The 26291-nt window shown below is 45.4% G+C and overlaps 1 protein-coding gene across 1 annotated transcript in view; it reads right to left on the bottom strand.

Moving 5' to 3' along the window:
* Window positions 1-2808: 2808 nt before the first annotated feature.
* Window positions 2809-26291, bottom strand: part of ARFGEF1 (ARF guanine nucleotide exchange factor 1) — a 972411-nt gene continuing 948928 nt past the window's right edge. The window contains exons 39-40 of the mRNA XM_078687191.1: window positions 23635-23752; window positions 2809-4248 (exon numbers count right to left, since the gene is read on the bottom strand). Of these exons, the coding sequence (XP_078543317.1) occupies window positions 4084-4248; window positions 23635-23752 (283 nt within the window). The 3' untranslated portion in view covers window positions 2809-4083. The remainder of the gene's footprint in view (window positions 4249-23634; window positions 23753-26291) is intronic.

The following is a 26291-nucleotide window of genomic DNA, read 5'->3' as shown; positions in this document are numbered from 1 at the left end:
AAGTGTTAGTAAATCTGGGAATGTGGCAAAAACCTTTGGTGGATGAGTGGGAACACCCACACTTTACCCATGGAATGCTTTCCCAGGGCAGAGTAAAGCAAGGCAGTGACTTGTACTGCTTTGAGTTACTCCAGATTTACTATGCAGCTCAGAGCCACCCAAGGTGGCTTTGCATGGCATAGTAAATCTCATTTAAGGGCTTGTGTTTCCTTTATGTCACGTGCGGGTTGCAAGGGCAAAGCAAGCCCTTAACCACATCAATGCTGATGGTATTCCCCTCCTATGCTGAGATTTGTTGATTCCCATTATTCATGACGAGCTGGGCTCGTCATGAGCGTGCGAGGAGGCTACTTCATGACGAGCCCAGCTCGTCATGAGTGTGGAAGGGGTTAATGAATCTGGCCCCAGTAATCTACAGGATGGAACATCCATCTCTACAGAGAAGTGCTATCTGTAGAGAGCTCACAACTTGAGAAACCACATATAACATTTTTTTGAAAATGTTTCTGCATTGGTTAAAGCATAATACAATGTGTTTTTTATATACTTTTTTGGAAAACAAAAATGAAAATATGTTGTTCAAACACAACTTAAAGGATTTACAGCCTTTTGAATGTTTGATAATGTTTATTTCCAAAATGTAAGGTATACCTAATATAAAGTGAAATTTTACAGATTGGTAGAGCGCACTATCTCCCGGGAGGGTATCTTGGCGCTGAGCATGTGTGAATCTAGCCAAACCTAGGGCCTAGTGTGACTACTTCAAAAGCAAGGTCATCAGAGTCTTTAGGAATTCAAAAAGTGAGAAGAAGGCTCTTATGTGTAACAGCAGGTCGTTCCTCGCTTTAGGAGTGATGTAGGAGAAGGATCAACCGCCGGATCTGGTTTTCCGTATGCGTGAGATGTGTGCAAGTAGGAGTCTGGATGAGTGGAGGTGGCTGGAAGGTTTGTGAAAGCAGATACGATTGTTGAGGTCTGCTGGGCCAGTGTCATGCAGTGCCTTGAAAGCGTGGGTGAGGAGTTTGAATTGTGCTTGTTTGTGTATGGGATGTCATTGGAACTCCTTCGGGTGTAGTGTGATGTGATTGCAGTGTGGGAAATTGAGAGTGATTCTGGCCGCTGCGTTCTGAATGGTCGACAGACTTCTGGTGAGTTTGTTGTTGATCCTAGCATACAGGGTGTTCCCATAGATAAGCTTGGTTGTGACAAGCATGTGCATGATGGTTTTCCGGTTGCTGATTGGGAGCCATTTGACAATCTTCCTTAGCACTTTCATGTATGGAAGCATGAGGCGGTGACTGGTTTGACTTAGACGGTCATTTCGAGTTTGCTGTTGATGACAAACTAGAGGTTCTTGGCATAGGTGGTGGGTGTGGGAATCAGTCCTGACTCTGTTGGCTACCAGGTGGATTCCATCTGTGAAATGCACTTTGTGAAGATCACAAGTTTGGTCTTTTCAGTGTTCAGCTTCAGATAGTTGGCTATCATCCAGTGCGTGATTTCAGTTATACGGACATTAAATTTGATCTGGGTGCTGGAAGTTACATGTCTTCGGCATAGGAAAGGACCTCGCTGTCATGAGAGAAGACAATGCTGGATAGAGGGATCATGTATGCGTTGAAGAGGGTCCTGCTCAAAGACAATACTATTGAAACTCCGCAAATGACATCAGAGGCATACGATGTGCACAGTGCCAGGCTGACTTACTGGGTTCTTCCAGTCAGAAAGAGCAGATCCATTGAAGCACACGTCTTTCGATTCCACTGTATAAAAGGGGTTGGATGAGGATGGGGTGGGAGAATTTCAAATACTGCGGAGAGTTCCAGGAGAATCAGAGCTTCATGTCTCCTCCATCCAGAGACATGCGGAAGTCAACAGCAAAACCAAAAATATTCCATTTCACCATGGTGCCACTTGTCATTGCGCACCTCATTCATCTGATGGCCTTTTTCTGGCAGTCTGTACACCCACCTACACTGGCAGCAAGTTGCTATTAGAGGCATTTGCGCTGTCAGGCATTCATTAGTATTGGCTGTGTCAGTCCCCAGTATCCTATTTAAACGAGTGTCTGCTCTGTGGAGAGTCACTTTTCTAAGGTTGCTGCCATAATCACGGCCCCATGCCCTGCACCAATAATTAAGTGCATAATATATATGTATCTTTAAAAGGGTATGGCCCCAAAGGTTTTCCCGCTGCTACGTAAAAAGGTCTTACGAGTTAAACAGGGCAGTGATTGTGATGAAAGAGTTGAGTCAGGACTGGAGAAGAGTCAACAGTGCTGTAGCAGGGACAGAAATACAATCTATTTGTAATGAACTATGAATTAAAGACAATCATAGTAATTGCTGGATTATTTACGAACAAGCTTCACTATAATGAGTCCTAGTTCTTTCTTGTCCCTGCCCCCATTATATGAGTATCCCTGACTCTAAATGTGAGGAAGAGGAACAAAGTAGCAATTTTGGGTTTGTAACATCATTTCTAGTATCCACTTGAGATATTCTGATTCTAACTGGTGCAGCTTCAGAGAACAATCATTAAATAAATTAACTTAAATTGTAATAAAAAATACCAGGTTAGGCTCTAAACCTCTAAGTGTAAGGTCAAACATCGCCTTCAAATTTACATTTTAACAATGACAGGAAAGGCATTTACTCGGAATAGTGACGATCAAAATGTTTGTGGTGAAGGGATTCCAGGATTACAGCTCTGCAGTGTATAAAAACATACTCGGAATTCCACCTACTCAAATGTTGGGTGCACAAAAGCATCTGCAGAAGATAACAGGGGTCTTGATTGCACTGAGGAAAGAATTCAAAAACTTTATTGACCTATAACCTGATTAGAATATGTCCGATGAGAACCAATATTGTACAGAAAGTTGTACAGAATTTTACATAGAAAACTTTACATGTCTGTACCATATACATTGTCTGTCTGCAAAAATTTCTACATCCACTGAAATACAGAATGCTTGACAAGCTTGTTTTCTTTGTTACCACCGGTAAGGATACATGTTCAATTAATGTAATCGTCCTTGGGCAAACGAAGCCAAGCAAGATCCCTTACTTAATTTAATTAACATCAAAATTCTGTACAGAGTGAAATCTACATCAACCAATAAGGAACGGTCCGTGGCAGCAGAGAAAACTATATTGTCTGCAGTGATTCAAGTTTCGAGTACTTGATGGATTGTTTTTCAATTTCTCATCGAATTCTCAAAATCCTAAAACGTGCATCACAGCAGGTGTTTTGCATTGTTATACATCCTTTCTTGTGTCAGCAACCCTAAAATTCATTCTGGATTATACGATGCCCCGAAGATTGGAAGAAAACTAAAGGATTTTCAAACCCCTCCCCACAAAACATTTTTCTAGTGCAATGTTCAAATAAAATGTATTGGGTCGCCAGCAAATCAATAAGAAAATACAGAAATAAAATTAAACAGTGCAGGAAGAATTACATAGTGTTTAAGATTTTATATTACAGATTTGCATCTCTGTACATATTTTCACAGAAGGATGGTTACCGATATCTCAGACGTTCTGAGTGTGCAAAAAGTTTCTGAATAAAAATAACCGAAGTAGTCGCTAGATTTTTTTTTTGCGAATAACAATATATTTATCATTAATTTTTCCACAATAAACATGTAGTCCTTCAGAATACAGCTGTCCTTAGTTGTATATCTTACAAAAGTTCCAATAGTAGCATGTGTGTCGTTCTTTGGGTAAAGTCTCCTCCTGAGGCAGCCACAGCACACAAACTGGTTTACTGTTGTGTAGAACAGTATGAACCCTCGAGCCCAGCTTGAGGCCTTGGATGGGTTCTGATCTGCCTCTGTGGCTTGCTGAGCAATGAGCACAGGGAGGCGAGTCCATCAGCAGGCAACAGAGAGAGGCTGGAGTGCTGCACGGTGTAGTGCTCAAAGTATCTGTACCGCACCTTGAACCTGAGATACAGGTCACCTGGCAAAGAAACTGCGAAGCGTAATGAAGGTATTAGGGGGAAACCAGAATGAAAAGCTCCGCCTGAAGGTTCCATCTCTGCTGATCCTCTTACTACAATAATAGTGACAGGCTGATGCTACTGCTCGCTTGTGGCAAGCTCTTGGTCTGGTAGCTGGGAGATCTGGAAAACACCTCCAATGCGCAGGAAAAACCTCCGGAGAACTGCTCGTAGTTCAGGGATCAGGTCAAACTGCATAATTTCACACAACAGAGGATAGTAGAAAGATGCATGGGCTTTAAACTGAAAGAGAAAAGTCAAAACAGAAGTCAAGTATTATTTGCAAGTGATAAACTGTCAGTACTCTGCAAGAACAGCAAACACGAGACAACGTTTCTGTTGTGCACTGTACATACCCAAAATCAAATATTGTTGGTTCACCGTATACGCATAAAAACAAGCACACACACCGACTTTTAACTGAGTGAAACAAGCATCAAACCCATCTCACTTCGTACGCCAAAGCAAATCGAGATTTGCTATACAGTTTTATGTTTTTAAATGTAGAAAGCTAATAAAGCGTCACACATACACCACACTTGTTATTTCAACATCGCGTATTAAATCCATTGAATGTCTGCTCTGACAAAATTCAACCCACTGAATAAGATTAGATTATTGAGGATGACCTAAAACACGGTTATTGTTTCTGAAACCTTCACACACCATAGATCGAAGGATTCTTTCAGCCTCATGCCAATATTAAAAGGAGAACAAATATTTTGGTGAAAAATGCCCGATTCTTTATGCAATGAATAAAATGAATCAAAAATGTATTGTTCAGTTAGTAAAAACTTACAATTAAAAACACCTTTATACAATTCTTCTTACATTTCATGCATAATCAATTCCATATCTTATTTAAAAACCAAATAATTAAAAAGTACTATTCATCAATTCATAAAAAACAAACATAAAACAATCCTCATTATCCACAGGTAATCAGTTTCTTCTCCACTATTTCTATACACTTCAAAAGTCTGCCCGTGAATTGTAAAATTTCTCCTTGTAACCTGGCTATGACTGCTTGTCGACGTGTTCGTATCATTTGACTATTAAAGTCCGACCTCAGCAGCCTCCTACGATCGACTATTAAAGCGGGACAGCTACAAATGATATGACAGATATCTTCTCTCTTGTTGTTACAGAGGCGATACGTCCTCTCATTACTCATCTTTTTTCCAAGCCGGGGCGTCTCCAAGAAATTGGCTATTTCCAAATCGGAGATTCATAAACTTCAACTTTGCCCTTTGGCTATTTAATTCTCCTACATAGCTCTGAGGTTTTAACATACCATAGGAAGCAATAACTGTCCACGCATGGGATAGCTTTGCCAATACTGCTTTATCCCATAACAGGACAATTTTTTACTGCACCCATTTATTACAAGCCACCTGTGATAAGGGTAAAGCCCATAATTGTTCCGCCTTAAACGTGTATCGCCAGTTTAAAATATTCATGATCTTTCTTATGTTTACTATCACATATTGCCTCCCAGACCACTGTCATAAGCGAGGAGTTATTATCCCTTCTAAGTTTATGCCAGAATTTTAAATATGCTCCTAAGCTGTTTAGGTTCTGTTGTTTGAGTCCGAACTCAAGTCGGATTTGTGCTGGTGAAGTCTGCTGAGGAAGATTAAACAGGCGTCGGTATGTCCCTGTCACTAGTTTGTCTATGATGTTATCAGCAAGTCCTCTTAAAGTCTCTACTCAATATGCAAGAGATGGAACGTGTTTAACTGAAATGACTTGTGATAATGGATTGAGGGAAAGCTCTTTTAAATTATTCTGGAGTGTGGCAAATGCTGCAATTAATGAATTATTTCTTCTCTGTAGTGCAGCGCACTGATTTTTACCCGCATCTATTATAACACCCAGATATCTATACTCAGAAACAGGTTCTAAACAGAACCTTCCATTCTCAATATAGGTCTTGCAGCCAACCCCTAGTCACCCGCACTGTTTTTGTCTTTTTTAAGTTAACCTTTAACCCAAGAGTGGAGGCATAATGAGCACTTTCACTAATTAATCTCTGCAACCCCACCTTTGTGTAATTTATTAATACAATATCATCAGCATACAGTAAATGCGATACCTTAAAACCTGCCACAGTCGGGGAGTGAGAATTAATATCATTCAGCCCTGATGAGATATGAGCTAAATACAAGTTGAATAAGGTAGAGGCCATAACACTACCTTGCTTCAACCCGACCCGTATCATCATTTTTTTGACAGTATTGTACCCTGTCCCAACCTTAGTCTCGCCCAGGTATTAATATACAACAATTGTATTGCTCTCATCAAACTAGGTGTGATTCCCATTTTCAATAATTTGTTCCAAAGAATATTTCTTTGCACAGTGTCGAAAGACGAGCTAAAATCAATAAAACACAAATGGAGATTCCCTATGCGCCACAATAGCAATTCCATCATTTTCCATTACGTCTAATATTTTTGTCTGCAGGTGGTAAAAGCACCCGCCAGTCAATAAGAATATTGTGTTGTCTGATAGGGCTCGCTGGAATTTAAACTGACCCATGCATGGGAGGGGCTCTTGCGTGGTCATGCTCTTCCACAGTCAGTTTCAGCCCCAAGGCACTGTAATTCTTTTTTAGAGGCAAGGTCGCTCTACAGTGGGTCACTGAGGCGGTGGTGTTCCTATTGTATTTACTGCTGATGTCGCTCTCTTTCCGAACGATTTGCAAGATCGATTATACCAGCCAAGGAGGCTAGGCTGAGCTACCAACTCTAAAACTTTACAAAATGTCCTTGCAACAGACCAGGTACCCCTTCATCACATGGAAAAGCATCATACCTTGTTGACTGCGAACAGAATGCAGATCAAGGCACTGATGCGTTGCTATATCCTGCAGCTGGAGTCTTACCCCGGCTGGTCCTTCATGCAGATCATCAAAGTGTCCCACTTCGCAAACGACTGACAAGCCAAGAGCTGGAAACGGAGGCAGCCTCTGCACTTCTTCTCTATGGTGAGGTTGTGCTGCTCAGCAATGGATCTGTTTCAGCCCCATTGTGACCAGTATCGCCAGTCATTCTTAGATGCAGATGTTAACAAGCATGTGCAATGCAATAGGTCTTGCATTACTAAAAGTTTGAGCTATTGGCGTTGCTAATAATAATGCAATGCCAATAGCTCAAACTTTTAGTTTCCCTGGCTTCCTTTTGGTCTCTGCATCATTTCCAACGCAAGTTCCATTAGAAACGGGAAACGAAAAAAAAAAGTAGTGAAGATCAAGTGCATTACAAGTGCTATGTAGATTGCAAATATGAATTGGGGAGTAGCTTAAGCAAAAAGCCATTAGGGGAGGCGGGTTACTAGTGCTGGAAAAGAAGTGGTACCATGGAGCCACACATGACTGCCAAGAAGTAGTACTGATAAGAGTATTGGAGATATTTCTTAGTCTTACGGAAAGGGGAGCACTGGATATGCAGAAGTAAACACAGCGGATTGGTAGAACTGGGATGCCATGTCCTGGGGAAACTGGGATGGGGGCGCCAAAGGAAATCAATGAAGCCTATGCAAAGTACAGGATCCAAAAAGGAAATACATCCAAACCATAGGCCAATAAGGTCTTGAAAACTTGAAGTTTAGGGCCAATCTGACTTGTGAGAGAGAGAGTCACGTGGCAATTAAATTCTAAATGGATGATAGAAAAGCATGCTGCGTGACGGGTGGAAATCAAGGCGGTACTGTAAAAAGAAATCCGATCCCTGGACAGGAACAGGATACACGGGTAAAGGAAAGATCCGTGGGCCATTTGGCTAGAAATGTTGGTATCAGTCCTTTGCAGTGAGTCAGAAAGAAGCCTGACTGGTTCTTTGAGGGTATGGGGCCTGTACTGAGGAAGGGAAGATAACCCGAAATAGGACTGTGGCCTGTGCTGGGGTGTCCGTACCAGCTTATCCTGTAAGCAGACAAGAAGTGCGAGATCTGCATATACAAATGAGAAATGGACTTATGAAGGGGTAAGGGTTGTGACAGTGAAGGTCCACGCCTCTTGCCGAGCGGCGGCCCTCTCGTGCTACAGAAGACCGTGGCTTTTGCTGGTGGCATGCCGGCAGGATGGTCTCACCTGCTCCAGTAAACTGCTGGCGGACATGGTGCAGGAGGGCAGCTGAGGAGAGTCAGCAACAAAAGGATAAGGCCTTGTGCTCTCACTGTAGCTCGCGCTGCTGCTGTGCTGACGCCTCACATTCAGTCTCCTGTTCTCCTTCTTGGTGTGCGCATGCCCTGGAGCAGTGCATCTCAAGTAACGGTCTCACGCAAGTTTCCTTCAGCAAGGGCGTGTATGCTTACGTAAGTTTGTGCACAATTGTGTTACCGCCTTTGCCTCGCCCCTAAGCCCCAAGAAGAATAGGCTAATCTGGATAACATGTTGGGGCAAGGCAATCCCAAACTCTGTATGTGTACCTTGGATTTAAGTCTTGACTGGTTTCGATATGGAACATTTTACAAACATATGTTCATTAAATGTCGTAGCTGCCAAGTGTCGTGCCTCGCTTGTCTCTTCGACTTTGTGCGTGCCAGAGAAGGGCTGCGCATGACACCGCGAAACAATCGTGGCACCCACGCCATTAAACTGAAAGCGCGGTATGGGTGCGCTTTAAAAAAAAAAAAACATTTTGTTAATGGAAATATGGTGAGCTGCTATAGAGAAAGACGCGAGGCTGCCATTAAAGTGAAAGCACTGCATGGTGCTGTTTAATTATTTTTTTTATAAATGACTTTCTTATATTAAATAAGGGCGAGCCCTGCATAAAAAAGGCCTGCGGCTGCAAGGTGTGCTGCACTAGTAAAAAAAAAAAAATAAGGCAGCATGTCATGATTGCAATGGCTTGAGATCACTAGATCACCAGGACTCCAGTGCGCACTACCTTAATGAAGATTTTCAAAGTTTTCCAATTATTGCATTTAAATCCATATATTTTAATTTTTTTTGCATCATTTCATTTTAAACACATGAAAACATGATCAAACATAATATATACACAATATATACGATAGGCAAATCATGCCAAACATTTTTCGCAAATCTTTATACACAACACAATTATGTATACAACCCAATGCATTTCGGGGTTATGAACCCCTTCGTCAGGGGCCTATGAAAGAAAGGAGAAAAAAAGGAAACCTATTTAATAACGATGCTTAAAGAAGGGTATTCATTTATTTTATGGAGTGATATAACATTTTCTTACCTAAATAACTGGTTGCAAACTTGTTGCATGGTCTACATAGTTTAAGGAGGATCTAAAAAAATATATATAATCAAATAAGTATCCAAACTAGCGCTAGAAACAGCACAAGATATCACATAGTGCTTATATATAATTACCTCACATCCGGTAGTTGAAAACAGACTACCTATAAATGTATAAAAAACATAAGCCTGCCATAAGCAATCCGATAAAACATAGTCAGTCAACCACAAGGGTTTACATTTATAGGTAGTCTGTTTTCAACTACCGGATGTGAGGTAATTATATATAAGCACTATGTGATATCTTGTGCTGTTTCTAGCGCTAGTTTGGATACTTATTTGATTATATATATTTTTTTTAGATCCTCCTTAAACTATGTAGACCATGCAACAAGTTTGCAACCAGTTATTTAGGTAAGAAAATGTTATATCACTCCATAAAATAAATGAATACCCTTCTTTAAGCATCGTTATTAAATAGGTTTCCTTTTTTTCTCCTTTCTTTCATAGGCCCCTGACGAAGGGGTTCATAACCCCGAAATGCATTGGGTTGTATACATAATTGTGTTGTGTATAAAGATTTGCGAAAAATGTTTGGCATGATTTGCCTATCGTATATATTGTGTATATATTATGTTTGATCATGTTTTCATGTGTTTAAAATGAAATGATGCAAAAAAAATTAAAATATATGGATTTAAATGCAATAATTGGAAAACTTTGAAAATCTTCATTAAGGTAGTGCGCACTGGAGTCCTGGTGATCTAGTGATCCCAGGCCAGATTCATTGTATTGTTGAGTTCTAGCAGGCACCAATCTAGTGCAGCACACGTATCAATCAAGTGGTTAAAATTTGAGAACAGAGTGCGATACCACCTACCATACATATGATTGCAATGGCTGGCACGACAATGCTATTTAAGAAAATAGTGCTTAGAGGCTGTAATTAAAGCCTACAAAGTAACAACACATGCAACAAGGGGTGTCCTCATGGGAGGTTACAAGAAGAGAAAAGGCGGGACTTAGGAGGGACTACTAAGCCTATTGACCAATCAAAAGCCACCATTCACAATGGACTGAGACATGAGCCAATTAAAAAGCTGGGCGGAAACTGGGCAGAGCTGTATGCCCTATCCTGAATACAGCATGTCTCGAAGATACAGAGCAACGCTGCCTAGGCCAGACCTCAAAAGGAATTTCCACCTAACACGTTCTCTTGGGCACTGAACGGCCTACAGTTACAGAATCATTCAGCCATTTTATGTGTCCAGTGTAACATCTGTCATTTATTTCCAAAAACGAGAAGTGAAAGCTAACACTTGACAACCACCACCTTTGTCTTCCCATGCAATTTTCGGACTCATTTCAAGTGGAAGAAAAGGCATGTGTTACTTAGTTACTATTATGTGAAACACTCATGTGAATGCATTCACATAAAGTAAACAAGTATTGGCATAGCCTATAGGTCTCACCTTTGGGACTTGTAATCGAAAGTTCAAAAAGTTTGCAGTCTGGAAATAATTTAAACTCGGAATTAAAATAAAATCAACGGTGGGAAAAAAAGGTAAATAGAGAATGAGAAAGCTTTTATGGTCCAGATCTCTTTCAGCGGAAATACATTAATAGCACCGAGGGAACTGCCAACAACTGCGGCCTAAGGGATGCCCTGGACTCAATTTCATATATGTCGGGAAAAACAGTAAAACATGTTTGTGTTTCAGATGTTTTATGCTAGAAAATAAATAGTATTACGAGGGCCGTCCTTTCGCGTGAAACGCATTCCGAAGATGATCATACATGATGAAGGGCCTAAAAAGGGAGGGGTCATTTGGAAGAAGACAAATGCAAGGTAGCAGAACAGCTAGAGTCAAAAGAATATGGCGCTTGTTTCATACCGTGCTCGTTGCCAGCCGTGCAGCTGCTGGGTAAATAGCAGCCGTTGTCATGTTTTGGGTTTTAGTGAACGACCGGAAGCCGAGTGGATGACGTGGGGATTTGTACATGGTGCCTGCTTTTTGCTCCCAGATCAATGAAGCCAACTGGTAGCCAACAAGAGACACAGCAAAAATAAGTCAAAAGAAAGTCCACGCGACGAGACTCAGATGTAGGAAATAGGGCTAGACGAGAGCAGATCGTCATTAATGAAGCAAAGGTTAGAGCAAGGAAATGACGAACGTCTACGAATGTTAAAAGAAGGGATGCGGAGAAAGCGAAAGCAGGGAAAAAACACACACAGTGTTTCCCTTAGGGGAGCAAGCAGGGGCACCATCTGTTTGCATGATAATTACAAACAGATGTCGCCAAAGCTCGTCCCCACAAGGGAAACGCCAAACGTGCATGCGTTGCAATACAAAGCAATGCAAAACGTGCTCGTTTTTGCCCAAAAAGCTGATCGATTCCAAAAGGTCACCTCCTATGTGCGCTGCCTAGGTGAGACCTAAAAAGTGGTAAGTGATTGTCTTTTACTTGAAAAGTGTCATACAATCTAAAGGAGGGTGAAAACGGTGGCTGCCAATGCTTAATTTACAAGTGTTAAGCAGGAAAAGAATGGCAGACGTCCATACTGGAAGAATAAAATGACATGCTAATTTTGGGATTATTGTGGAGCATTTCAAGCACAAAGAAACATGCTCGTTGGAAAGTCAGCTGATCATGTTATCCTCAGGCAGCCAATCCTGGTTTATCATTTGGTGTCCTCCCTCGAAAACCGCTGAGCTCACAGTGGTCCAATAAAGAACTTAAGTGTCAACGGATCTCACAGAAAGTGCAAGCAATGAGTGTCTTACTGCTGGACAAAACCTCTTTAAATGCTTTCAGTTTCCCAAGCAGCAGGATCCACCAGTTAGTTAGCAATGGCCTTTCTCTTAGCTAAAAGCTGCTGTAGAAGGGAAAGATTTGAAAATCTCTTGGTACCCTAAATATGCCAAACATTCAACTGTTATTTTCCTCTTTACAATGCTGTTTATTCAACCAGAGGGCTCAATTTGTGTTAACGTTATATTTTAAATTGCCATATTGTTCAGATTTGCATTGGTAAAGTTATGGCATAGGAAGGTCTTGTGGTTTAAAGAAAGTGTTTTCTGTTTTAGTTGGCAATAACACACTGGCTACAAGCTAAAATATTGTAGGTCTCAAAAAGCACACAATACCCTAGTAATCACTGGAACTGAAGGTAAGTACTGTGGGTGTGGATGAAAGGGCAGAATGCAGTCAGTCACAGAGATGTTGGCCAATGGCTGATTTTGGCCTATGACCCATGCTGTATGGAGTAGTGGGTGGAAGAAAAATGTGAATGATACAATAACAGAGCAATAAATGAAGAGGGCTAGATGACAGCCTTTTCCACTCAGGATTTATAAATCGTGGCTATAACCAGGGTATACCGGAGGCTTATGAACAGCCACATCCTGAGGGCCATTTGGAATTCTGGAAGTGAGGTGATGGTCCAGAGTTGGGGAGGTTGTTCCAGGTCTTTGCTGTGATGTGGAAGAAGGAGCGTCCTAAGTATATTACACAAATAACTGTGGTGAAATCAAAAGCCAGACATCAAAAATGAAATAACTCCATAACACCTTTCTTGGAGGGTATGGTCACCAGTTTGGGTTCAAACTGGACATTTAAAATACACATTTTACCTTCCTATGACTATCTTTTTTCTCCTTCAAAATCCACCTAACTGCGTTGTTAAAAAACTGAAACGCCCTCTTCGCCTTCCATAATATTTCTAGTTATTTTTTTAAAATCTTGAAAGCATGAAGTAAAGAAAAGAAAGGGTACTTTGCCAATACTTCTGTTAAAAACATAGGTTGAAAATACTTGGTGGAAATTTTTCACATTGTAGCCATTCTAACTACACCATGCCATAGCAGACTAAAACTTACTTTCCAGCTTCTTTAGATTTCAATTAAAACAACACAGTGTGATTAAAAATTTAAAAAAAGTTTATTTTCTGCAAAAATGCTGTAACTTCTGCGCCACCTACTCCAGCAGTATTGCACCCACGGTTGTCTCAATCTTGTTATGTTGCCATTATAAAATGTTAGCATTTCAGCTGAATTTTTGGATGAACAAGGGGTGCTTTGACACCTTCCAAGATCAGTGAAACTATAGCCTGGGTGCGAGTTAGTACTGTGTGAAACTGCAACAAAACAAAAAGAAAAGTTGACAGGTTGATGCTTCCTGCGGGGAGATGAAAAAGGTTGCATTTTGTGCACTAGACTAATTTTATAATCCTCTTTTTTAAATTGATACATTTTAAAATCTTCATTGTGTTGTGTGAGGGAATTTGTGGGGGGAGGTCTTGTGCTAGTACTGGGAATTTGAGAAGACTTCTTGTGTCTTTTTAATTATTTTATTTCTTCGGGGCATTGCTCTTACCGATTCTTGCCCGATATTTTGCCTCATAGTACACTTCCTTGCTCGACGATCGGGCATCTTTTTGGGGGGTTACTTTGAAGACAGCGGCCAACTTGTACGCGACTCGCGTTATTCGCGGTCAGCGTTCCAGATGATGCCCGCTGATCGCCGGTCCCAGGCAAACCCTATATAGTTCAGTCAGATCGCCAGAGCGGGGCTGTAAAAAGGTTGCATTTTGTGCACTAGACTCATTTTATAATCCTCATTTTTAAATTGATACATTTTAAAATCTTCATTGTGTTGTGTGAGGGAATTTGTGGGGGGAGGTCTTATGCTAGTACTGGGAATTTGAGAAGACTTTTTGTGTCTTTTTAATTATTTTATTTCTTCGGGGCATTGCTCTTACCGATTCTTGCCCGATATTGTGCCTCATAGTGCACTTCCTTGCTCGACGATCGGGCAGCTTTTTGGGGGGTTACTTTGAAGACAGCGGCCATCTTGGACGTGACTCGCGTTGTTCGCGGTCAGCGTTCCAGATAATGCACGCTGATCGCCAGTCCCAGCCACACCCCTTAAATGGGATGCACAGCAGGAAGCGCAGCGGACGAACGCCGCGCCAAAGGCAAGCCTGTCTGCGCCCGTCAACGCTAAGTCAGGGCACAGAGCATGTCACTCTGCCCTTCACAGCCCGAAGACTTGCGTCCCAATCTCCTGCCGGCGGAGTGGCTGAAATCGTTGAAGCCCCTTCCCTTCACTGCCCATCTCACAGAGTTTGTTTGAACGGCCTGTCCAGGGACTTCACCTGTAGGGACTGCGGGTTCAGCTTTACTCCGGAGCTCCGGTCATCAGGTCGGTCTGAGGCCTCCCCGAGTCTGGGGACGATTAGTGCTTGCCCAATCAATGTGCGATCTGCGGCGAAACACTTCGTCGATATAGCTGATCTGATCACGGATAATAATCTGGACATACTGTTTGTTACGGAGACCTGGCTTGATGCCTTCTCCAACCCCACAGTGGCCCTAGCTACACCGGCAGGATTTAAAGTTTACTGGGTAGATCGCTGCGTGGGTCGAGGCGGAGGCTTAGCCATTTGGTATAGGGAAGACTGGACCTTTCGGAGCGAATTATCTACCCTTTGGGGTGACTGTGAAGCCTTGAACTTTAGTCTTCAACTATCAGCCCAATTTACTTTGGGTGGTTCCTTGATTTATCGGTCCCCCGGGCCTGCAAGGAATTTTCTGGCGGCCTGTGGAGATGCTCTGGCTGAGCGGGCTTTACGGTTTTCAAAGTTTGTGCTGCTTGAGGATATTAACATTCATCTTGGCCACTCTGAGGAGGGGGGCTCCATAGCTTTCATGGACTCCCTCCACCTAGCGAACCTCTCTCAAAGGGTTCTGTTCCCCACACATTTGGGTGGGCACACGCTGGATACCATCTGTGCCAACTTCCCCATACTAGTGATGAAGCCACGGCCGGTGGCCTGGTCAGACCACTTTCCCATATTCTTCTCTTGGGATTTGGATAACTCTCCCCGGTGGGCCAACTGCTGTGGCCCCCCCCCCCCCGTCTCCAGGAAGGCGGATCCGGGCCAGCTAAGCGCCTCGCTTGCCGCTTCCCGGCCCTCCTTTTCAGGTGGTTTGGAGGAGAATGTAACGCAATTTGCCGATTGGATTGCTCGCGCTGGTGCCAATGGGCCGGGGCAGTCTCAGACTAGGCTGCGGCGTGAATCCCCTTCTAAGCCATGGTATACTCCCATGCTGAAGACTTTGAAGCATGCCTGTAAGGCTGCGGAGAGGGCTTGGCGTCTTGGTGGCTACCACCTTTCTGATAAAAACATCCTCAGATCCAAACAAAAACTTTATTATGTGGTGATAGGAGAGGCCAAAGGACAGTATTACGCCGCTCGTATTGAGTGGGCGAATAACAATTCCAAAGAAATTTTCGCAATTGTGCAGAGCTTCCTGTCCCTCAGCGCCCAGGTGGCGGCTGCTCCTGCCACGGGGGCCTGGTGTAACACCCTGGCATCATTCTTTAGGAATAACATATTCAGCATCCAGGAGACTTTTTTTGTCTTCTCCCAGAAACAGCGACCTTGTGTTGCCGCTGCATCTGCCCAGGGCTGAACTGGTCTCCCCCTTTTCAGAATTTTGTCCTATTGACCTTGCTGGTTCTCTCCGAATCCTCAAAGCCCTTAAGTCCGGCTCTCCTAACGACCCCTGTGTGGCCCGGCTATTATCGGATGTGGCGGATTCCATCAATTCGGAGGTGAATTTTATGGTCAACAAATTGTTGCGGGAAGCTTGTGTGCCGACAGCCTGGAAACATGCCCTGATTTTTCCTTTACTCAAAAAAAGTCACTTGATCCACTGGTCGCAGAAAACTATTGTCCCATCTCACCTTTGCCTAGTCTGGCCAAAGTCTGTGAGAAAGCGGTCACATTCCAACTCACCAACTTTGTTGAGGGGGCTGGCGTGCTTCATCCGGCTCAGTCTGGCTTCCGTGCCTCTTATAGCATGGATTCCGCTCTGCTAGAGGTCACGGAGTCGATTCGGGAGTGTCTTGATGCCGGCTGGAGAGCAGCATTGGTTATGCTTGATCTCTCGGCGGCGTTTGACACGGTGCCTCACGCCATGCTCCTTGAGCGCCTATCTGAAATAGGAATCTCTGGGTCAATTCTTTTTTGGAGGGAAGATCGCAGCAGGTTTGGCTCCCTCCGTGTGCCTCTGTGCCCATGAGGGTTTCTACTGGGGTTCCGCAGGGGTCATCGCTTAGCCTGCTGTTATTTAACATCTAAGTGACTCCGCTGATTTCTCTGGCGGAGTCACTGGGGGCTAAGGTGATGGCTTACGTCGATGACACCCAGCTGCTGTTTACCTGGAGCAAGGAGGAGGACTCGGTTAAGAGACCCCATCAGTGCTTGTCATCGGTCTTTCATTGGCTGGCCAATGCGCAGCTCAAATGTAATGAGGGAAAGTCTGAAATACTGCTGTTTGTTTTTTTTTCTCCGGATTTTAGAGGGAGATTCTGGCCTCCTGGTTTTCCTTGCCCGCCTGAGAATACGGATGCCGCCAAAAATCTTGGCGTTTGGTTCGATGAGAATCTGAATTTTGTAACGCATGTAAAAAAACTGGCTGGCACCTGTTTTGGTGTGTTGAAAAGTTTGACAAAGGTTCTGCCCTTCTTGCCAAGCTCGGCCAGAGAGACGGTTGTTCGGGCACTGATTCTTTCTCGCTTGGACTATGCCAACGCCCTCCTAGTTGGCAGCCCAGGTTTCCTTGTGAAGAAACTACAAGTGGTTCAAAACTCGGCTGCCAGACTCCTAGGGGGGCTGTCATCCAGGCACAGTGCTCTGGCTCTTCTACGGTGATTACACTGGATTCCTGTCGAAATTCGCCTGAAATTTAAAAATGCTCTCAATTGTGCAACGGGCCCTTTACGGTCTCGGTCCTACCTATTTGCAGAAGAGACTTACTTTTTATACACCAGGGAGACAGCTGCGTTCGTCTTCACAGCTGCTGATGCAGACTCCGAAGTTTAAGCGCCAGCGACTGGGGGGGAACTCCTTTGTGCGCAAAGCTTGTCTGGCCTGGAATGCGCTGCCCTTGGCTTTGAGAGCCACTCAGGATCCTCTTCTGTTTAGGAAAGCTTTAAAAACCCTACTGTTTTAATTGGTAATTGTGCATCTTCTGCCTTTTTGCTGTTAGCGCCGGGTCACTTCCGAGTAGCTGCGCGCTGTATAAATTAAAATAACATAACATAACATAACATGAGTGCAGGCTCCTGTTAAATGTGCTCTGTAGGTGCCAGTTAATTACTACAGCACAAAAAATTGAAAATCGTCCTACATTAAGCTTGCAATAAGGGGATGTGGGTGCAGGGCAGTGGGTTCAAACAGCCATCGCATTTATAAATAACATCTGTTGCTATATAATGCATGGTCCTCATTTCTTGACCACACTACAGGTAGGTGATATGGATTGAACTGCAAATAGCATCCCCTATAAGTCAGATGTTCTTCTGGTTTTTAGCTCTCTCAGTTAAATTGTATTTATCATTTTTTAGAAAGCAACGTTATCTCCTTTGTGTTGTTCAGGGGCTTGTCCTGGAAGTAGAAAGCAGGACTATCTGTAGCAACAACATACTGCGGCAACCAGGATAATCAAGAGACAGCAGGAGTAAGGTGGACTAACATTCCAAAAAGTCCAAAGCCGTACTTTGTCCAGACTCTATACAAACCATACGTTTTGTCAAACAGGTGTGGACAATAATAGTCTGCACACCATGCACACTAGTGCCTGACAGATACAAGAGGATGCTCACGCACAATGAGACACAGGTTGTGACGAACAAGTTACTTACCTTCAGTAACGCATTATCTGGTAGAGACTGAAGATAGCTGCAGAGTCCTTATTTTTGAGTTTCGCAGGTGTCAGACTGGATCTGGAAACTTTTCCTGAGCAATATCCCTTGCGAGTGCCATCAGGTGACTCTATTCAGCTCCGTGTGACGTCGTTGGTGTCGTCAGCGTTGGTTATGACATTGGGGTACCTATATAGGTGCCACCCAGGCATGCAGACTTTTTCCATGCCAGAAGCGCAGAGCCACAGCAACTGACGTAGTCGTGTGCAAAACTAGGGCCCTGACAGAGGAATAACCCCAGCCCTACAACATTAGTCTACAAAGCGGGGAGGCAAGGGTGGGGCTGTAAGGAATCTCAGATAGGCAGAGTCTCTACCAGACAATGCGTTACCAAAAGGTAAGTAACTTGTTCATCTGATAGAGACTTTTAGCTGCAAATTCCTTACCTTTGAATCAGATACCCAAGCCATACCAACCTGGCGGTGGGTTGCAGACAAATACCTCAAACTAAAATGCCTTTTGCTGCAGACTTGATTGTCCAGGCAGTAATACTTGGCGAACGTGTGCAATGATGCCCACGTTCCTGCCTGACAGATGTCTAGGACTAGGACACCCAGAGCCAAGGCTGTAGTCACAGCCTTCCCCCTGGTGGAACGGGCCCTTAATCCCTCAGGAAGCTGCTTCTTTGCCAGAGCATAGCAGATATTAATTCAGAGAAAGACCCAGCGAGAGATGGGCCTTTTCTGCACTGCCCTTCCCTTCTTCGCTCCCACGTACCCCACAAAGAGTTGGTCATCCACCCAGAACTCTTGTGCGGTCAAGGTAGAACAATGCCCTTTTTGGGTCCAGTCGGTGGAGATGCTCCTCTTCCTTAGAGGGATGCGGGGGAGCAAAGAAGGTGGGCAGCGTGATAGATTGACCCAGATGGAATGAGGTCACAACTTTTTGCAAAAAGGAGGCCCAGGTGCGAAGCACCACTTTGTCTGGAAAAGACATCAGATTGGGAGGCGAGCAAGATAACGCCTGAAACTCACTCACTCACTCTCTGGGCAGATGTAATCGCCACTAAGAAAGCTGTTTTGATTGTCAACAGCCAGAGGGGACAATTGTCTAAAGGCTAAAAGGGAACACACATCAGGTAGGTGAGGACCACATTAAGGTCCTAATGTGGCAGAACAAATGGCACGCCTGGAAACAAGCCAGCCAGCCTTTTAGAAATCTATGTACAATAGGAGACTTAAAGAGGGAGAGCTGGTCTGGCAGCTGCAAAAAAGCAGAGAGGTGACCCTTGAGAGTTCCCGAAGCATACCCTTGCTGGGCAAGGGTCAGAATGAACAAAAGGTCAGTGGAAAGAGAAGCAGAAAGAGGGTCAACAGACCTTTCTGTACAATATAATACAAGTTTCAGCCAACGGCAGGCATATATCATCTTAGTGGAGGGCTGCCTGGCTGCCAAAATAACTTTGCATACTTTGGGAGTAAGGTCATCATCTGCTGCCACTCAATCTCCATGCATGGAGGCGCACAGTGGACAGGTTTGGTTGGAGGACCCCCTCTGCTGCGACAAAAGATCCTCCCAAAGGAGCAGCCTGATCAGTGGATCGATGTCCATTTTCAGAAGCTCTAGATACCAGACTCTCCTCATCCAGTCCAGAGCCACAAGAATGACTTAGGACGGTTGCTCCTGATCTTCTTCAGAACCCTGGGCAGGAGTGGTATGTGCAGAAAGGCATAGAGCATGCCTGAGCTCCACTCGCGACGAAAAGCATCGCAGAGCTTTAGCTGTCTTGGAAACACCAGCGCGCAGTACTGCTGATACTGCCCGTTGTCTTCAGAGGTGAACAAATCTATCCATGTTCTCTCCACTGCTGAAAGAGACCTTACGCCACCTCCGACTGGAGATGCCATTCGTGATCCTCTAGGCATCAACGACTGAGTTTGTCCACCTTGGCGTTTAGAGAACCGCCTAGGTGTTGAACCACCAGGGTTATGCCCTGCTGTTCCAGCCATGTCCAGATACGCTGGGCCTCTTGACAAAGGGCCCATGACCCCACCCTGCCCTGCTTGTTGCAGTACCACATGGCAGTAGTGTTGTCCATGAACACCTGCACAAACATATGGAAGAAATGCCTTCAATGCCAATCGAATCGCTCAGAGCTCCAACAAATTTATGTTGAGTCCCTACTCCACCGGAGACCAGCATCCTCTGATCCACCTCTCCCAGATTGTTGCACCATCCCAGAAGTGATGCATCTGTTACAACTTTGAGATCTGGTGGAAAAGGGAGAGGAGTCTGCCACTGACTCAATCGCAGTTCGTCAACCACCACTGCAGAGCTTTCGCAGTCCCTTCTGAGATCTGAACCACATCGGTGATCTCCCCTGATGATGTGCCCACTGGAACTTCAGGTCTCACTGCAGAGGCCGCATATGCCACCTCGCATGCTTTACTAACAGGATGCAGGAGGCCATGAGGCCCAACAGTCTCAGAGCTAGTCTCAATAAAATACAGGACACAGTCCGAAATATTGGTATGAGCCTGAACATCCTGGACTCGCTGCTTGGGAGGATAGACTCAAAATAGCACTGTGTCCAGAACAGCTCTGATGAAAGGGAGCGTTTGAGAAGGAGTCAGGTGTGACTTCGATATGTTTATAGAGAACCCCAGAGAATGCAGGAGGTTCACCGTAGTCTGAAGGTGGGAGACGACTGCCTGGAGCGAGGATGCCTTCAACAGCTAGTCGTCGAGGGAGACTGACACCCCTAACCTGCGTAGATGAGCTGCGACCACCGCCATCACCTTGGTGAACATCCGAGGGGCGCTGATTAGGCCAAAGAGGAGCACAGTAAACTGAAAGGGCATGCGGCCTACCTTGTACCGCAGGTAATGCCTGTGGCCCGGCAGAATGGGGATGTGAAAATACGCATCCTGCAGGTTCAACAGTACCATCCAGTCTTCTTGGTCTAGGGCAGACAAGACCTGAGCCAGAGGGAGCATCTTAATATTCTCCTTTTTGAGGAAGAGATTGAAGTCCGAAGATCTAAAATGGGCCGTAGACCCTTGTTCTTCTTCGGAATCAGAAAGTAGCAGGTGCAGTAATTTTAATTGATCCTTTGTCAGCTGTTCCTAATTTAGCAGAATGGGAGGAGAGGAGGAGAGGATAGGGAGAGAATAGCCCTATTGAAGGATATGCATGGCCACTTGTCCGATGTTATGGACCTCCAGTGGGGGAGATGATGATGGATTCCCCCACCAACTGGAGTGGTGTGGTCTTGCAGAGTCAGACTAGGAGTGTTTGGAGGCTGCCGAGGGAAGGGTGGCTGACAACTTCTGGCTTCCATTCCTTGGCCAGAATGAGCCGCGTCCACGTCTCTGCAAAGCTTGGGAAGGATGTGCAGGACGGTGGCTAGGATAGGGCTGACACAACTGGAAACCCCTTCCGTTGCCACAAAAGGAGCAGAAGGTAGACTGGCCACGAGGAGTAGTAGAGGAGCCCAAGGATCTGGCTGCAGCTTGAGAGTCCTTGAACCTCACTAGGGTCGAATCTGCCTTCTACCCAAAAAGGCAGGTTCCAACAAAGGGCATGTCCATCAGATTTGCCTGGACATCCCCCGGGAAGCCAGTTGTCCTCGTGGTGCCTCAAAACCACTATCGTGGAAATCGATCTACCCAGCAAATCTGTTGTATCAAGGCCACACCTGATGGTGAATTTTGCTGCATCTCTACAGTCCATAACAGCTTGAGAGAGCACAGCCGAGGACTCCTCCGGGACTTGTGGCAGCACTTGCGCAACCGTCTACCAAAGGGAGTGAGAGAAACAGCCCAATAAGCATGCAGTAGTCACCGACCGCAATGCCAGGCGGGAAAAATAAAACATTTTCTTCCCAAATGAATCCAGCCTCTTGGATTCCCTATCCGGAGGAGCGGAAGGGAACGTGCCCTGGGACGTCGAGCCTGCACCACCTAACTTTCTGGGGCGGATTGTTGGCTGAGGAACTTTGGGTCACCCGAAGCTGGGCGATGGCAGTGGGCAATTATCCTATTCACAGGAGCCTCTGCGCTAGGCTTCAAACACGCGCCTAGAAGGACATCAGTAAGTGCTTCATTAAAGGGCAAAAGGGGTTTTGAGGTGGAAGTCCCAGACTGAAGCACTTCGCTGACCTCCACTGAGGGCAGCTCCAGTCCAAGGATCTCAGCTGACTTCTTAACCACAATGGCATAAGTTGCCTCCTCCTCTGTAGCCACAGTTGGCAGAGAGAGCATGGCAGTATCTGGAGAAGTATCCATTCTACTGGCCTCCCCAAGTTCCCCATTCCAATCCAACTGCACTTCAGACTCGTCTTGGTGATCTAGAGGGTCCATAGTCCCCTCCCATTCCTCTCCTGAGCCTCGCACATCCACAAAGTGCTCAGGCAACAACATAGAACCTCTGGGTTCAATCGATGTCAGAATCAGCGTTGAGCTAAGTCGTTCCAGCTCCGTGTCGTCGGGGATGAGGATGGAACTGGCACCACCGATGGGCACCGGCAGCACCACAGGCACTGACTTCGGTTCCGACGCCGGAGGAGGACACGGTGGCATGACCAGCGTCGACCCGAATCCGGGATCTGATCCCTGAGGCCCCACTGGCGCTGTGGCCGGAGTTGACGGCGTCAAATCCGTCGGGCCCCTTCCGACACCACGGGCCCGTAGGCTCAATATACGTGGTACATGGCCTCGTAAAATTCTTTAGTCGGAGTGGGGGTCGCTCCAGCTCCCGGAAAAGGGGGGAGGTGCAAAGCTAACCCTGGCTCCGGCTCCACAGAACCGTGCCTAGAGCATTGGTGCTCCTTAACATCCGAGGTGAAGACGAAGTCCGCTTGGACGACAACTTCTTTTTGTGCTTCTTCCCTGAGTGTCCAGTCGACCTCGAGTGGGCTGAAGAGGACTTTGGTATCCGGGAGCAGTTCTGCGACCTCCTCTTCCTAGATCGGGACCGGGACTTCTGCGGAGTCTCGCTTGACAGTGTCGGCTATCGGGAATCGAAGCCCGCTCCCACAAGGTCTTAGGAGCCAAGTCACCACAGTCCCAGCACGACTTTGGATCATGGTCGCGCTCGAGACATCATAGGCATACAAGGGGGGGATCGGTGACTGGCATTGAGCAGGTACTGGTCCCACATGGCTTAAACCCTGTCTTCCTCGAAGATGTCGAGAAAGAACCTGTCAAAAAGCAGCAGAGCTGCAGCTCTTCTCGGATCGGAACTTAACTGGTGTAGAAAGAAAAGAACTGACGTTCGTAGGCCTGGGTGGTTCCTATATAGGTACCACGACGTCATAACTGACGCTAACAATGTTGACGACGCCACGTAGAGGCGAATTGAGCCACCCAATGGCGCGCGCAAGGGGTATTGCTCAGCAAAAGTCTCCGGATCCAGCCTGATGCCTGGGAAATTCATAGGTAAGGCTAGAAGTCTCTATCAGATTAGACTGGTCATGTTCTCATCTGGCAATATGCCTGAGGCCAGCAGCATGGAATAAAGCCAAAATGCTCAATGGAAACAACCATTGTGGTCTATTGAATATTCTGATCCATGTGCACAGAACTATTTGGAAAGAAACAGTATTCTGGCCCATGCAACACTTCAAGAATAAGGATAACAATGATGTAAAGAAATACAAATGTATATTTTACTAGAATGTAAAAGCTAAGCTTACCCTATCATCACTTATCTTCAAAATCTTTGTCAGGAATAACAGTAAGAGGTTAGTCCAAGCTTCTCTGTGACTTTCTGATGTGAGTGTCAAGAAGTAACTAAGGGCCTCACTGCAAACACTGTAAGGTAATAGAAAATAGTTTATTCAGCAGGATACATTAAAAAACAAACTAGTTTAATAACTGATTAGAGCAATTAATAAACGTACCATTGATATATACGTTTATTTGAAAAGCCAGACTCATTTGATTCATTGAAAAATGTTTGACACATCAACAACAATGGATCAGATCAACACATTTAGGGAACACTTTCTTAGCTTTAGAACAAGTTACTTACCTTTAGTAATGCTCTTTTTTGTGGATTCTCTACCTTACCGCAGATGCCTCACCTTGTGTATATCCCCAGGTGCTTGATTTGATGGAGAAAACTCAACAGCAGTGCTCCTGCATGCTGGTGGGTGGTGCTAAGAGACTCTGGGTGAACACCACTCCATACCAGAATGACGAGCAGAGCCACATATAAATGCCACCCATGCACGCTGAGATCAGTTTTTTTTTCATGAACTCAGTCAGTGCCCTCAGACGTGGAGTCCATCAGCGAACTGGAAGACCCCCTGTGCAGATTTCCTTTCTAGAAGGAAAGGAAACCATTCCACAGAACGAGGAGGTTGGTGAGGTATCTGCGGTTAGAGTATCCATCAGAAATAACGTTACCAAAGGTAAGTTGTTCTGATGGATACTTCTAACTGCACATACCTTACTTTATGAATAAATACCAAAGCAGCACCTTCCAAAAGGTTGGGTCCATGGAATGACTCTGACTAACAAGTCCTGCAGTACCGAATTGGCAAAATGTCCATCGCGACAGAGTTCACTGCCAAGGCAGTAGTGCTTTGTGAATGTGTGCACTGACGCCTATGTGGCTGCCTGACAGATGTACATGACATCTTAGTGTGCTACATGAGCAACCTTTAAAACCATGGGAAACTTGGCATAAATAATTAGCCTGCAATAATGGTTCTCACTGGTATCATGTAGAGCAAATAAATGAATCAGGAGGCTAAATAACCTCACTCATTGAATGCTACAGTATTCCTAACACTAATATCTTCATGAACAACTTGTTCATAAAACAAGAGAATAGTTTTATCTCTTTAAATATTTTACAAGTCCAGCATATTCTGTCATCAAAGTGAAAACAGTGCAGTGTCCCCAGTGAAAAAAACACAACAAAGCCAATTACAGAAATAAAGAAATACAGAAATGTTTGAGTGTTTGCAACAAACAACTGTCAAAGATGTTGTCAAATTAGTCCAGTGGTTATTTGTTGGTGGCCCACTTGTTTCTTTGTTACTCATCAGTGTAAACAACATTGTGACCAGCAGATCATGGGGTCTCATCAGGACTAGAGGAATATAGGGGCATCGGACAATCCAATGTTTAATAGTGTGGATAGAGTGGCTGAAGCATACATGCAGAGTGGGAATTAACACCCTAGTGAAATTGAAAAACATGCTCACTCAGGGGTGATTGATTCCCATGAGTGGCAAGGGTCCGGGGTGAGTAATGGATGTGGTGTCTTGGGGGCGTGGCTAGAGCAGCCAAGATGGTGGGCACACTCTAACGAGGCTCCGCTAAGACACCCCCTTTATCTGAAAATATCCTGTTGCCATCGAAGCCCACAAAAGTCACTGCTGCATACCTGGCATAGCCCTGACAGCACCAATATCCTAGTGCAAGAGACGGTGAGGTCGGTGGAAGTGACTGGGAGGCCGCTGCCAATGCCTGGGCCCACTGTGGTGGTGGGCCCTGGCAGCCGTGGGGGCAACGCTGCACTCTTAGTCACTGGTATAGGACAAAGCCTGGCCCTGGCCCGGACGGTGACAACACTGGATGTACCCTGCTGGGGACCGAACTTTGTGCTGTGGTTTGCTGCTGTCGCGCCACCATACGCTAAGGCCTGAGCAATATATATATATGCTCGCCCGGAGCATGTTGCTGCCACAGACGCAGGCAGTTCCATTCCGCCAACAATAACTGATGGCTTGACCTACCTCACAGGAACCGCAGCAGCATGCACTCTACAAAGAAGGACGGGGTCTTGGCTGCCAGAGGCCACCTGCTCCTCGCCACGAGTCCCAGGGAATACGGGCCTCTGCCTTACCCGCTCCTGTCTCCTTTGTGCGCCGCAGTGGAGTGCGGACGCCTTAGCCCACCGAGGATTGGCGCCACTGCCAGACGCTGGATATGGTGGCAGCCGTTCATACCTTCTTTTTGCAGTGCACCAAGGCATAGCCGCAGAAAAGTTAAACAGCGGGCCGCCTATGGCTTAGGCGTGGGACCGACTGGGTTGGAGCTGCTGCACCAGCATACCACTGCTGTCGGCCCTCGTGGTCATACCACATTCTCTCTGACTGGCAGTTGTAGTCTGAGCCCTATCATTCTCCACCCTGGGCATCCCTGCTGCATCGTGAACCCAGCCAAGGGGGTGCTAGTGGGGAGGATCCTCTGGCCTGTGCTGTCTGGAGGTGTAGAGCTCTGCTGAGGCGGTGGGCCTCTTCTTTTGACACCACCCATCTGCTGCCTCCTTGCCTTTCTCACCCATAGTGCCCCGTGTGACCATCGCTGCTGGAATCGCTTACATCTGCTGCCCAAT

This window comes from Lissotriton helveticus, chromosome 4_1, assembly GCF_964261635.1.
Source record: "Lissotriton helveticus chromosome 4_1, aLisHel1.1, whole genome shotgun sequence".
Taxonomy (NCBI): domain Eukaryota; kingdom Metazoa; phylum Chordata; class Amphibia; order Caudata; family Salamandridae; genus Lissotriton; species Lissotriton helveticus.
This window is presented reverse-complemented; position numbering and strand designations above follow the sequence as displayed.